The 14,790-nt window shown below is 48.1% G+C and overlaps 1 protein-coding gene and 1 long non-coding RNA gene across 3 annotated transcripts in view; one reads left to right on the top strand and one right to left on the bottom strand.

Moving 5' to 3' along the window:
* Nucleotides 1–207: 207 nt before the first annotated feature.
* CDH20 (cadherin 20) overlaps nt 208–14,790 on the bottom strand; it is a 178,031-nt gene continuing 163,448 nt past the window's right edge. Inside the window, exons 9-12 of one of the 2 annotated variants that reach the window (XM_024580344.3) lie at nt 13,150–13,271; nt 10,041–10,158; nt 5,595–5,846; nt 208–1,777 (exon numbers count right to left, since the gene is read on the bottom strand). In XM_024580344.3, coding sequence (XP_024436112.2) covers nt 1,272–1,777; nt 5,595–5,846; nt 10,041–10,158; nt 13,150–13,271 — 998 coding nt within the window. In that variant the 3' untranslated portion in view covers nt 208–1,271. The remainder of the gene's footprint in view (nt 1,778–5,594; nt 5,847–10,040; nt 10,159–13,149; nt 13,272–14,790) is intronic. The other variant, XM_045187956.2, reaches the window with a different exon arrangement.
* LOC123478726 (uncharacterized) overlaps nt 1,725–14,790 on the top strand; it is a 50,580-nt gene continuing 37,514 nt past the window's right edge. Inside the window, exon 1 of the long non-coding RNA XR_008425388.1 lies at nt 1,725–1,862. This is a non-coding gene — a long non-coding RNA (uncharacterized lncRNA). The remainder of the gene's footprint in view (nt 1,863–14,790) is intronic.

The raw sequence follows: 14,790 nt of genomic DNA, 5'->3' as shown, positions 1-14,790 counted from the left end.
GGGAATAATGTTCGTGAAAAGCGTCACAGTTTGAATCGTAGCTGTTCATGTGTTCAGTGACTTAAAGAGAATCCACAGCCTCATACTTCTTTGCTGTTGGCTCTGCCTTATGAACCAGCTCCAGCGCCAAGAATCTGCAGCCAGGCCAGGATCACCAAGCCACCTTCTTACCTGCTCAGCAGTTAAACGCATTAGCAATAGACTCTCCCTTCTGTTTAACTTTTATTAAAAGAAGTGCTAGGGTACTGAGATGCAGTACATCATATTTATTACCAAAATTATTAACAAATATACAAAACTTATACATGTAATTCTCTTACATCCATTTATCCTCTATAATACTGATTTTTGTTCAAGTAGGTTATCTACAGTATGTAAACATCCCTTGGATTGACCTCACACAGATTAGGAAAGCCCTCTAACCCATGCTTTTATCAGATACTTCTTTTTATTTGGCTTTCATTTGTAGCATCTAATCTTCACATTTGGCATGTGGAAGAGACATCTACAGTGCAAAAGAGGCAGATTTCCTGGCTTCCTTCTGAAAGGTTTTGCAGGGGTCCAGTGAAGGCGCTGCGAGAACAAGAGCACTCCCGCCTCGAGGAGGAGTTCTGTTCCTGGTACCGTCAGCACCTCTCGGTTCAGCCGCTGAACTTGAGCGCAGTGTCAATGCCTCTTCCTTCTCCCGCCCCGCCCCTCCCCCATGCAAGGCCGCTTTGCCTTCACTTGGTCTCAAAAGGGTTAAAAGAAATTCCATCCATCCCAGGACGAGTAGGTTAATTTCACCGAATAACACTTTTTTCCCCAGCGTTCTTTTGTGTGGGCTGGTTTATGAGGTTTGATGAGCCAGCAAAAGTCTTAATTGGAGGATAAAAGAAAATAAAAAAATCTGAGAGTAGACCTTTCTGTCCGCTTTCAATCGTCACCCTAAGATCAGAGCCTCTGTGTGGTGGAAAAGTGACAAAGGCCTTGGCGAAAGGCAAAGAAAAGCCAAGCTTGCTCTACTTCACCTTGGACTCCAAGCCTTTGAATACAGCGTGTCCCAAAAGTTAAAAAGAAAAGAAAGATAATGGGAGATTCTGCCCCCTTCTTCTTGTGTTTCCTTGTGTTTCCATAATCTAACCAAGTAGTAAAGCTGACCCAGACAGAACTCTGCTCTTCTGCTCCCCCTCTTCCCACCCTCCAGCACAGTATTGCTTGTGGGGTAGGTTGCACCGCATCCGCGAAGCAGCCTCCTGGAACGCGCGGGGTTTGGCGCGCAGGGGCCTCCGTCACCACAGGGGGGCCGGCCCCTCCGCCGCCCCGTAGAGCTCGGCCAGCTTCCGGAAGCGGGGGCCCCAGTCCGACAGGAAGTCGAAGCTCTGCTCGGAGTCCGACGTGGCCGACTGCAGGGAGCTCAGCGACCCGGCCACCGAGCCGTCCCCCTCGAACATGTACGTCTGCAGCGAGTCGAAGGGAGGGGCCCACAGGTCCATGTCGGCCTCGTAGAGCTTGGCCAGCACGTAGCTGTGGACCGTGCTGCTGACTGCGCACGTCTGGGGCACGTGGCGGGAGAGGCTCTCGATCTCCGGCAACATGTCCTGCCGCGTCTTGGGGGCGCCCCCCACCTGCGCCTCCCGAGGGTTCCACATGGCCGCGATGTCGAAGGCCTCGGTGTCCTCCTCGCCGCCGCCCTCGTCGTCGTAGCGGACGATGTTCTCGTGGATATTCTCGTCGTCGTCGATGGTGTACGGCTGTTTCCGGTGCCTCCGCATGGACAGGATGAGCAGCACCAGCACTGCGGGGGGAGAGGACAGGAAGTTGACCCAGGAGCCCCGCCGCGCGCCCCCGGACCGAGGGGGCCTCCATCGACCCCAGGCGGGGTGAGTTTCTGGGCGGGGGGCTCAGAGGCAGCGTGGGAGTGTGAGCAAGCGCAGGGCCTGCCTGCTTCTCACCGGTTTGGCCCGGTTTGGTGGAGAGTGTGGGCAAGGGAAGCCCTGTGTGTTCTCCAGGCGGCGCAACGGGGAGTGGCGTGCAACGTCTCATTGCGTCCGCCTGCAGGTTTGAAATCGAGGGTGGGTGCGCACCCCCCCCCCCCACCCGGCACGAAAGCCCGATCCCAAAGCCGGGGCGTTGCCCGGAGTACGGGCTGAGGATCGCTCGAAGGCGGGGTCTACGTTTCTCTTACTGTAATGTGGCGATCTTACTGTGTCAGTGGTATCCCGCTTTCCTGCATTAGCAGCGTCATAGGATCCTACTCTGTAAGTGTCATGTATTCGTGCACTTGCATAAAGACTCATACGCTAAGTGTCGGTCAGAAGCCTTAGTCTTTTTATATCTCCGGAAAAGAGAGCGTAAGTGACCGCCGTTGTCCGGTGAACCCAGTTCCTCAGAAAAGCCTTCCGTTAGTCGGGGAGGGGGTTGTGACTTTCCGGACCCGTCGGAGTTCGCGGGAGGGAGGGGATGAACAGTGACATTTTATATAGTTCATCGTGGTGTCAGAGAGGCACCACCCGGTTAGATGCGGGTTTGCAGGTTTGGATAAAATTTTATCCCCACAAATATCTGTGTATTTGTTTCCAGGTTGTGTTCACGGAGGTTTAAAGGAGAGTTAGAGAACATCGCATTGTTTATCTCGGGGATGGAAAATGGTTTCCAGGAAGTGTGTTGAGGTTTTAGCTGGAGAACGGCTATTGGTTATTTTTCCGGTGGGCGTTGTTACAGCTGGTGAGCAGGGACAGCCTGACATCACTGCAGAATGAGACCCCAGTTTATCCAGGGGGGAAATGGGGTATGGTCAGATGCCCAGTAAGGTGATGGAGGGACTTAAAAAACGAATAATAATGCTTTTTGAATGTTGAATGTGATTTTTGTAAATTGCATTTAATGATGTTAATACCTAGTATTTCCCCAAAGAGTTTGAGTGACAAAAACACACAGAGGAAACCATTATATACTCTCGTGTATTTTCTTCATGTGCAAAAATAGAGCTCGTGGACTGCAGGACTGTGGGACTTCAGAGCAAAGGGCTAACGCGCTCCAAGGACGTGGAGGCTGGAACTGGCGTGGGAGGCTGGGGTGTGACTTGGGTGGATGCGGACAGCAGAAGTGGGGCTTTAAGTGAACAGGCTTCTTGTGGGGTTCAGTAAATAGTACTAAACTTGGTATTTTTTAGGCATGGTGCTAATCCGTGTGGAGACAGTGTGGAATGCGATGAGTGCTCTTATAAGCCAGCAACCTAAGGAGATTGTAGACACGTGATTAGCACAAGTCTGGCAGTGATAAGGCCTATCGTAGGGTTACAGGCGTTGCAAAGAGAATGCAGAGGCAGGGCTAGTAGTTCTTCCTAAGGGCCTGGAAAAACCTTCACATCGGTGACCCCGGGATGGCATTTTACTAGAAAACTAGGAAGGGAAACCGGAAAAGTCTCGGAGTATCTGCTGGAAGAATTCTGATGGTGATGAAGAGTGAGTTAGGCAGTTCATAGAACTGGTCCATCTCTTGAAAATTACAGATTGCTGCATATTTATTTTTTAATCTGATTCCTTGAGTGTCCATAATCAGATTCCAACAGCAAGTATTGCAGGTAATTGATTTAAACAGCAGGTGTTGCAAAATCAGATTTGGGAGAAGATTCGGGATTATTAATCCTAGTATCTGTTTAGCCCAAATGCTTCCCTGACAGAAGAGAATCGGTTCTCGGGATGTTTATTCTTTAGGTACTCTGGGCACAGCATAGAGGGCCGGTGAGAGCTTTCTAGGAACTAGATTCCTACTGGAGATACGAAATAAAAAAGAAAAATCCCACAAAATCAAAATTACTATGTTTGTTTAATTGTCCACAAAGTGAAGTATTTTGTTGACAAGTCAACTTCAGTGTAATCTTGCTCACTTCTGTGAGTTACATTTCGTGCGGGATGTGCGTTGTTAGAAATAAGAGTGCCCGAAACTGAGGTTTCTGTGACGCCTCTGCTCAGGTTAGCTCCCGACAGTGTCTGTTCTCCACCATTCAGACGGGCAGAGTGGGTGTGGGCGGTACAATAAATTACCCCTCGCACACACTTCTAACTTGAGAGCCTCTCCACCGCAGACTCTTTAAATCAGTCTTTCTTTAATGATGGCACCTCTACCATCATCTTGTGGACCAGGGTGAACTTAAAACGTGGAGGTTTTCCTGAGAGCCAGTCTCATCCCAGGCCTCTTGCAGGTTATTCTGTTGGGCACCCAAGGCCTCCCAGTGCCACCGTATGGACACTCGGGGAATTGCAGGAAGGTTTTATTCGCTGCTGCCAACCAGCACCAGAAACAGGACAATTCCCTGCGATTCGGGGCTCCCAGGACTTGGAAAGGTTGTTTATTTATGTACTTCTCCCTTCATGTATCACTGAACTAAAGCAACAGAATTAAACCTGTATTACAAGAACTTCCTTGTGAGGAGCATGTTCTCCAGACCTACCCAACGTTGTCAGGTGTTAGCATTTTGCAGTCCGGACCTTCTTTCTGCGGTCTGACGGGGTCTCGGTGTGGAGGTCAGCCTGGCACCGGGGTGGTGGGTGGGTGTCGGCGTGTCTGTCCTCACGTAAGTCCCCAGTGCTTCGCCCTTTCCTCTCGTAGAATGCCGGCATTTCTTTCATGTTGGATGATGTGACTATATCTATTAAGTCTGCTTTTCTCTCAGTAAAATGTGTATGTTATGAACGATGAATGTGTGGGGATGTAGTACAGAAATTTTCTTGGTTTCAAGAATTGGTTTAGGTGTTCCACTGCTTGTTTTTGAGTGTGGAGATCAAGAACAATGACACGATGGCCTTCTGTACAGGGGAGCTGGGGGGCTGCCGTGAGTGTGACGTGAGATGAGGAAGGGAGGACCCTCCCCCAGCCGTGGGGTCCATCTTTTCACTTCACCAGCAGAGGCCACCTGACGCTGTCTGGTCCCCACCTCTCAGTGGATGGCCACAGTGCCTAGGAAGGGAGCTAAGGCCCAGACGGCTCATTTTCCCAGACAGCCCTGTGCTTTCGCCCCATCACTTCTTTCAGACCTCTGTTCACAGGTCTCCTTACTGGGGAGGCCTTTCCTCAGCACCCTATTTAAAACGGCACCTACCCTATCTCCTGACCCCTCAGGACACCCCGTCCCTTGTCCTTTCTCTCTTAACACTTACCACCACCTCCAGAATCTGGGGTGAACGCTTAGGAGAAGAGCCGTACCTCTCGGGTACAGGGGTGCACAGTGTAGGGCCTGCCTGCATTTCAGGCCTGGCTCTGTCTGGCATTTTGCCCTTAGGCCTGTCACTACCTCCTTGTGGTTTGACTAGTACTTATCTGAAATGAGGGGTTAGAGGAGGCGATCCTCGTGTCCTGTCCAAAACGGTCATTTCGGTTCTGTGGTGTCAGAGTGAACCGCTGTGTTCCGCAGAAACTCTGTGAAAGCTGGGACGTCGTTTCATGAGTCCCAGCCCCCGCAGTCGTTCCCTGCCTGGCCTCCAGTGGATGCTTTCAGTCAGCATGGTCCGGAAAACTGGTTCTGACCACTGTGCTGGGGCAGTGCCCGAGCGATACCTAGGTAAGCGAGCCTTTGCAGGACCCCACAGAACGGCAGGGAGCCACCGACTCACCCAAGAGGACGAAGAAGCAGGCCAGGATGGCGATGAGGGCACCCCTGCTCAAAGTGACCGGGAGCATGTAGGCCTCAGGGCTGCAGGACAGGACGTGGCCGCTGTCGTCACAGCTGCACACCTGGATAGTCAGCGTGCCCGTGCTGCTCAGCACTGGCTGCCCGTTGTCCGATACCAGGATGGGCAGGTAGAAGACGCTCTGCTCCTGCTGCCGGAAGCCAGACCTCCTGGTTAGGATGCGGGCAGTGTTATCTGAAAAAGACAGGGTTCCAGGGTTGAAAAGGGGGAGAGGAAAGTGAGAGCGAAGAAGAAAATGGAAGAAACAGCAAATGAATTGGTCTCTTGGATTGAGGACAGTTTGGGGGCAGGAACACCCAGAGTGTTTGTGGGAAGGAGAGAAGGATGCCAAACATTTCCTGCAGGCCTTCAGCTCCAGCCTTGTCTGGATCAGCATTTGGATGCAGAAACCAAGATTTCTACTTGCTTCTAGGCAAACCCCGAGGCCTAGGAGAGAAACCCTTTTTGAGATTATGTCTTTCCCTTGGTGACATAAATTGCCCAGGGCAAGCTGTCAGACTTCAGATCTAACTGAAATGTCCCTGGGAAAGCTTGACAGAAATGAACACTCAGTGGTGACTTGTGGTCCTCAGCAGCTTTCCAAGGCCGGTGCCACTTCGTGCCTCCAGGAGAAGGATGCTGAGGAGCCCATGAGTCTGTAGCAGATTGCTTATTTTTGCCACTTGGGCTAGAATTCATGTCTTTTGCTATTTTCTTTATGCCTCTGAAATGCAATCATCAACTCCTCCTGCTCATTTAGCAGAACCTTATTTGAAATCCTCTAATCATGTGACACCCTCTGTTATTTGTCCCTATTTGTGGCTAAGTGTAAGTAGTTAATGTGAACTTGGTGAAAATCCATTCCGATCAGCAGTACTACTTTTTTCCCTCTAGTTTTAAAAGGGATTAGCAAAATTTGTTGTTTCCACAAAGCTGGTGTGTGTGCGCGTGTGTATTTGTATTACATTTGCCTGATATGATGTTTTGGGATCTTCTGTTTTTTTAATCTGTGTTTTCCAGTTTCTGTGAGTGGGTCTGAATTGTAAATCAGAGATATTTTTGCAAAACTCAAGATCATTCTTGGCAGAGGAAAAGTTTGAGAGATGTGGTAGGACACACAAGCAGTGACTCTGAAAGCGAGTGTCACCACGGAGGGTCCTCTGGATATGTTTCACACTTCACAGGGAAGAGTCTGCAACTTCACTCAAAATTCTGAGAGTTTAACAAAGCAAACATTATTAATATCAATATTAACATTTCTGGTTCTCCTTCCCTTCTTGGACATACATAATAAAGGATTATATTTTTCTACCCTTTTGAATTTGGACAGTTTAGATGATGAAAAATGAGCACGAAGTCATTCGTTTCCCTTCTAGGCAGAACCATGTGACACCTAGAGTGTGATTCTCTGTGCTCTGCCCTGGTGTTGTGCCAGGAAGGAGTGTTTGAGGCGGAGACCCAGACAGCCGGGGCTCTGAGCTGCACATGGACAGCTAGCTCTCCTGGGCCACTCAGACCCTCGGCCAGCTTTCTGTGAGCAAGACATTAACTTTAGTTGTGTTAAGTCATTGAGATTCCTGTACCATTTGTTTCTGCAGCATAACCTACACTGTACTGACTAATATTCCCTCTTAATTAAATTTTCCACCTTCTCCTCCCCTGCTTTTTCATGGTAGCAGCTATTGTTCACTGAGTGCTCATGTGTCAGGTGCTTCAGCTTTACCTGCAGCATTTCATTTAATTTTCACAACAATTTGGTGATAATCTCCCCTTTTACAGTGAGAGAGTTAACCTAGAGATATGATGTAATTTGGTCAAAGTCACTAACTTAGTAGCAGAGCTGGGATTTGAACTCTGGCCTCTCTGACTCCAAAGTTACAGTCCTTCCATTGTGCTATGTAAAAGCTTATTTAGTTCAGTGACATTAGCTGAAAATTACTCAGCTAATTGAAACCTCTTCCTGCTGTGGTACAGGCCTTTCCTCTTATTTGCAGATAAATATAACAACTGGTTGCCAACCTCAGGATTATATTCTTATTTCCACCTACCACACAACCCATTCAGTTTTCTGTTTTCCAGATGTAACTGCTAAATACTGTTAGTTCTATTTCACAGTCTTAATTTTGTTTTTTTCAGAAACCAAGTTTTTCTGAAACGGAAATCTTTTTTATTTTTCAGTTCCATTGAGTCCAGGCCCTAAGAAAGTCTGACCAGAGCTGAATTTCATGAAAGTGTTATTCCTGCTGCACACTAGGTGTTTCTTGATCTCAGAATTATTTAAGATTAAAAAAAAAAAAAAAGGTCAGAGCATCACGTTGCCGAGTCTGTTTCTGGAAGGGGTCTGGGATATAAAAGTCACAGGATTTTTGTTGAATACAATAACTAGGGGGTTAGTAACCGATTTGGAAAAAGTATTTGTTTCCAAGGTGACACAAATGTTTTTCTTCTTTTTTTCCTTTTTTTGATGTGGCTAAAACCGGTCCCAACTTCCAGTCCCAATATCAATGTTTACTCACTGACGTGCTGCCTTTCCTTACGTGCCGAATCAGACTGTGCCCATCAGAGGGGTTAGTAACTCCCTTCAGACCTCATAGGGCTGTTACGAATGCCAAGTGAAGCAAAGGGTGGGGGATGCATTTGGAATGGTGAAGTGCTGCCGCACACACAGGACTTTTCAGAGTGCTTTGGGGAGCAGAAAACAGCAAGGCTTTATTTGAGACGGTGCTCCGTTGTGTTCAGAAAAGGGCGTCCTGTTCTGGGCGTGGGAGAGGGGGCGTGACAACAGACCTGCCACGTCAGATGTCGGGCAGCTGGCTAATGAGCCCCAGCAGAGGGCACTTGTGGAGTAAGTTGTCACGGGGAGACCAAGAGTTGATTCCTTCTAGTGCAGATGTGTTAACTTCCATTGTGGAAACCCGCCCAAGAGAGGAGTCATTTCTTTTTAGAGTCCTCGTGTTCCAGCGGCCCCTCTTTCTACGGCTTTGGCTCCATGAATCGGTGTCCAGATTCACCTTTAAGAAATTTGCAGCATTTGCTGCCTGTGGTTTCTGGCAAATACCAGACAGAAGGCAGAGAGTGACGCGGCTGAAATCTGAAGAAACAGTATTGTGCGTTATTTTTCCCCCAGGGTTTCCACTGTGAGACCTGTCCTGAGGGGTTGAGGGGCTGAGCCCCTTTGTGGGAAGGGTTTCCTTGTAAAGCATGTAAGTGAACAGTTCAAAATTTGACCGGATGGAAATGTCAGGGTGTTTAATTGTAGTAGTTCTGTTGTTATGTATATTACCTTTCCTTCCAGAATTGGCATAGTGATCTTATGATAACATGTAGAAGATTAAAGGGATCACTTGCAAGGACGTTTTCCACTTAGAAGAACGCAGGTTTGATATTCTCAACTTCTAGTAACAGAATATCACATGGGGTGGAATTAATTCTTTAAGTCTCAAATAGTTGATTTTTGAGACTAAGGTCAGGCATGCCTAATCACGACTTTCTGTTAGCTTTTGTTTAGATTGTTATAAATTGCCAATTTATATTGTAGAATTGGAATTAAAATGAGGCCCCTGCAAACCTCCCACCTCAAGTTAGACAGGTGGTTGGTAGCAGAGTTAGTGGCAGAAGGGCTTCACTTGACAGACTTAAGTGATTTTTTCACTGGTTCTGACCTTTCTTTGAAAATGATCTGGCTAGAGAACAGAAGTCCCTCATCCTCCCTGCGCTCCGCCCCCCGCCCCACCCCGCTCCCGTGCCCAGGGAAGAGTCTGCCAGGTCTAGAACCCCCGGGCTGATCTGGTGCTCATTGGAGAGGAAGGTCTGGAAGTCCATTCCAGCAGAGCTGTGGTGGGGAGCACTTTCTGGAACAGGGAAGCTCTGGCTGTGTCTTCCTAGAGTAATGAAGTTGCTGTAGTGCCAGAGCTACTTTTTGTGGCCCTGTGTTTGCCCTTTGCCATCTGTTAGCCTTTGCCTCTGTTTGTTTTGGGAGCTTTTTACTGTCTCCCTCTTTGATCCTTGCTTAGAAGTGTTTCTCGGGTTTTTCTGTGTATCTCGTTCCGTTGCCATCGTCTTTCTCAGCTTCTTCCCGCAGTTACGGAACATACAAACACGGCTGCCATCTCTGGGGTGAAGGCAGGTTTTTGCCTGCGTGCCTTACACAGTGTCCGGGACGGAGCCAGCTCTCAAACCTGTGTGAACTGACTGAAGGAAGGTTCCAGAATGAGCAGGGCACGTCCTTTGTCTCTGATGTTCTGAAAAAACTTTGAGAGACCCTACGAATTAGCACTAACGTCTCCCCTGCTAGTAAAGGGCAGGTGGGTTTGGACACTGAGTGGGATAACCCCAAGTATGCAGCCCAAATTGTAGACAAGCGTCGGTAGCCAACATCCACCTGGTTACCTTGATTGTCCCTGAGGGTGAAGTTGGGGTTGTTTGCAGCCTCGGGAGCCAAGCTGTAGTAGAAGCGCTGACCGTCGCGTGGGTCATCGCGGTCCACTGCACTCACTGTCTGGATCAGCTGAGGGAGGGACATGAACTCAGGTGAGCTGGAGCCAGAAGAAAAAGCTTCAGGGCCCAGTGATACCCAAACCCTGAAATCCAACCGCAGGTTACTTTACCTAATGAGAAGGACATCCTGACACTTACCTGGAAAATCTCCCTGCTGTCCTGCAAGTCAGGGTTTGGTTTGGGTTTGTGTTGGGGCTGCGTCGTTAACATCACAGGGTGAGTGTTACCTAAGTACCTCAGACGTCAGACGTCAGCATACCATGTTCTCACACCAGTGCAGGCCCCCTTCAGGCACACTCAGTAGGAGGTTTTGAATACATGAACTCTGGGGTGCTGCAAGGGTCTGCTTGTCTCCCAGTCTTTCATCCCCTCCCCCCACCAATTTAACCCCACTTTGCGGTTAGTATTTCAAAGTCAAGTTGTTATCTTTGAGAGGTCCCTATTTAAAAAGGGCCAATACCTAGAAGGGTGCGCTGGCTGTGCCAGGTTCCCGGGTCTCAGTGCGGTCAGTCTCTGTTGGCAGGGAGGGAGCTGGACAAGGTACAGAGCCCCAGTCTGCCAGGGTGGGATGTGCGCAACAGACCAGGGTCAGAAGCAGATCTGGGGGCTGCGGAGAGGAGGAGGTGGGGTGGCTTCTTCTGGAGCTGCTTTGGCCCAAACTTTGCCTTTTCCGCAGTGCTTTTCGAAGTAGGTAGTTGCCTCATGGTTATGAAGACCGCGGTGAAAACTACCGAGAGCGCGGTGTGAAATACACCGTTGAACCTTTGACAGGCCGACGTGGGGGCATGTAGAAAAGGTTCACCGGGGGTCTCCTTCCTGTGTGTTTGCCTCTCTATTGACCAACAGCGCACACTCCTCCACCCCTCCTGGGCCCGGCCCCGTGGATGTGACATCCTGCTGTGAAAAGCCAGCCGTGTCTCTGCCAGGGTAGAAACCAGAGCAGCAAAGGTCGGCTGGGGCCCAGGTGGGCTTGCTTAGTCTTTATTTCTTCTTAGTCTTTATAAGTTAAGGGAGGTAATGCTTCCCTCACAGTACTCTGAGGATTACGTAATAGGGGAAGCTCCAGCAAGGGGGCTTTCGGTGGGCAGTGTGCTGCTCAGACCCCCTTCAGTGAAGGACTCGGTGCCCCAGCCTTCCCCTGTCTGTCACTTTGGGGATTGCCTCAGTTGCTGAGAGCCACCTGCCCCCAGTCACCACAATCTTCCAGTGCAACTCACATCCAGTGACTGGTGGCAGTAGTACGAGGGCCTGGCCATCGCATCTCAACTCGGGAAAACTCTAGTTCTAGAGCCCTGTGAAGCCATCCAAGGCTGCCAGTGGGTCTGCACTGCAGCTGGACTTCTCCTTTTGCCCAGTCCTGCAAAAGCCCTTCCCTTCTACAGGCTTTGGCCCAGGGACACTCCTGAATAAGCATCTTATATTGGAACACTTTCTCAGGGTATGCCTCCTGGCGAACCCAGCTGGCAGCTAGCCTCTGTTGAATCAAAAAATGGGGGCAGTTATTGCTATTTTTGTATCTCATCTCTCAATCTCTGTGCATACAGACATAATTTTACATAACTTCAGCATGCACATGTAGTTTTTATACCTCCTTTCTGATAATAACATGGATCATTTCTTATGCTATAAAGTCTTCATTGTAACTTTTATGACCTGCGTAAAATTTCAGGTCTTTCTAGACTAGAAATTCATAGATGTGGAAGTGGAATTACCCCAGACTTGTTAAAGAAATTTTAGGAGAGCAATAGACCATTGCACAGAATTTCAGGAGTCAATGGATGAGATAATTTAGCTCAAAAATCTCTACAGGACACACTTCCCCCGCCCCACCCTGGAAGAGGGGAACCGCTTTTTGCCCGGACTTAGCAGAATGGTAGGGACGTGTGTTGGGTCAGTCTGCGGTGTGCTCAGGGGCGTACGGACATAGTCTGTCTGTGCAGCAGGGTGCTGGAGGTGGTGGTGCAGGTGAGCGAGAGGAGAGAAAACCAAAACCACCTTACAGCAGAAGGCCTGGACTGCCAAAGCCTGAGTTCTTGCCTTGGAGACACGCATGTCACAAACCCACAGCCTGCACACTGAAACTCTCCTGACCCGTTTGCACCCCACCGCACATACCCGGGGAAACGGGGCTGTTAGGGGGTCTGCTGGCTTGCAAGTAGAGGAGGAACGCATCTTACAAGGCGGGAGCAGAAGGGTGACGTGGCAGCCCGCGATCTGAGGTGTGGAAGGGTGGGTACAGGTGGCCGACTGCCCATCCAGATGTTGCTACATGGCCCCTCCAAGCAGAGTTTTGGATGTTTCTCAGTTACACCACTTGGAGCTTGGTCAACCAAATACTCATTTAAGTTTAAAGTTACTTTACAAAATACAGTTTTTTTCCCAAAGGTTACAGAACTAAAGTTGTTTCAAATTAAGTAGAAATTTATTCCTTCAGATTAACTTTTTTCTCAAAATTTACCAGGCATGAGCAGCACTAATAAAAGGGGTGTTTTAAGTGAGGGAGGAGTGAGGATGGGTGATTCTAGGTCATAAAACGTGCTGAGAATCTGGCAGGCAGTCCCTAAACAAGGTATCTGTTGCAGAAGTTAGGAACGCGGGGTAGGAAGATACAAAAATTAAACTTCCCCTACTGTAAATATTTTCAGGGATTCGTGCTACACTGAGGAAAAGAGGATTCTTCTTTCTTTGTATCTTTGTGGTGTCTCCCGTCCGGGGCCCAGAGCGTACTATCGAGGTTGGTTCTCTACCGCGCAGTCACAAGGCGGGTAGATGGCTTATGACAGGCTAGCCCGTGAATCAAGCCACCATCACGGCGTTCTTTAGCTCATAAAACGTGATGGAGACCCAGGTAGTTGTCTTAGCAAATAAACTGTTGCGACGTGATACACGGAAGTCGGGCACTCCGGAGTCTAAATTTCTCTGATGGCCGATTTGGTTATCGGTAACAGTCATTTCCGCCTTGGGGAGTTCAGCGAGGTGTCTGCCTGGCGGGCAGCCTTACCTGCCCTGACTTGGCATTCTCACAGACAAAGGCTTCATAGAATCGGGGGAACTCGGGAGCGTTGTCGTTCACATCCAGGACTTTGATTGTGACACAAACACTTCCAACCTGGGAAGGGTTGCCTAAAGAGAGCAGGAAGAGGGTGAGGTTTTAGAGGACCAGGCCACTGTGTGACCTAGTGAGGGTGTGGCCGGGACTCAGAAGCATGCAGGGGAGGAGGTGTGTGTCTGAGGGTGTGTGTGCGGTATCGGGGTGCGGGGGAGGGCCAGACTTGACTGGGAGCAGGTATCCAAAAATGAGTGTTAAAAAGATGTTTTGATCCTCTCCTTTGGTTCTCATAGTTCAGGTTCTGGAATTAAAGGATGTCAGTTCCATATTTGGGGCTTGAAAGTAGCCCATTTCTAATAAGCGCGTACTGTGGGGCTTGGGTTTATTCCTGTGAAACATTCTGTTCTTTGGATTATATTTCGGAAGGTTTCAAGTTATTGACAGGAATACAGATAACCCTGAACAGGGACTGAGGGGTTATTACAGGGTCACACACACCAAACCCCTGTCTTTGGCTGCGGCAGGAGAAGTTATTTGCCACTCACGGGGAAATGTCGTTTTGGTTCGTCTTTTGCTCGGCATTGCCACATAAAGACAATTTCACAGCCCCAGTAGTCCCCCTCCTGTCTTTTCTGTTTTGGTCACCATCCCAAGAAGACAAAGTAGAAATTATAAGATGTACAAATTATTCTTAGTAAGTAAATAGTAAATTTAGTAAATCAGAATGCCTTATTTTTCTGGTTCATTTTTTTCTTTATCAAAAATATGTTCTACTACGTTTCTCCTGTAAATGTTTTTATTGCTTGGTTAAAAAATTTAAATTTTTTTATTGTAACAGTGGAATTTGTTTATAGAAGGAATAATTAAAATTCCAGAAAAACATGAGGATAACTGTCATTCACAGTCCTGCCAGACATAGTCATAATATATTTAATATTGAACGTGTGTCCAAAAATGTGGAGAGACACACACACACACACACAGAGCAGTTAAGTGAAATAAAAATGTTGGATTCAGAACATTAATATTTTAGGGCAAGATTATCTCGTGTCATTGAAATCTGCTTTGAAAGCGTGGGTATTAATATCTACATGGTAGCCTCATTTAGTCAGACTCCTATTAAACATTTAGATAATTCCCTTAAAAAAATTTTATTGATTGATTTTAGAGAGAGGGAGGGAGAGAGGGGAGAGAGAAAGAGAGAGAGAAACATCGATTTATTGTTCCACTTAATTTTGCATTCATTTACGTGCTCTGACCAGGGGTCGAACCTGCAACCTTATCATATGGGGATGATGCGCTGACCCACTGAGCTACCTGGCCAGGGCCAGGTAATTCTGATTTTTAAATAATATTGCAGTAGACATTTTGGTATATAAATTTTTGTTGATCTCTATTGTTATTTCCTTAAGTTAATTATTAGAGGTAGAATTCTTGAGAAAAAGTTTGAGTATTTTGGAGAATCTTAATACAGAAGATTAATTGCCAAATTGCCCCCCTGTATGGCTGTACATACTTTGGCCAGTACATTAGGGCCTGCCATTTATCTGAACATTTACCACCACTAGGTGTTATGGAAAAAAGTAAACAGTA

This window comes from Desmodus rotundus, chromosome 10 (genome assembly GCF_022682495.2).
Source record: "Desmodus rotundus isolate HL8 chromosome 10, HLdesRot8A.1, whole genome shotgun sequence".
Classification (NCBI taxonomy): domain Eukaryota; kingdom Metazoa; phylum Chordata; class Mammalia; order Chiroptera; family Phyllostomidae; genus Desmodus; species Desmodus rotundus.
The sequence above is the reverse complement of the archived record's forward strand: the minus strand, read 5'-3'. Positions and strand labels throughout refer to the sequence as shown.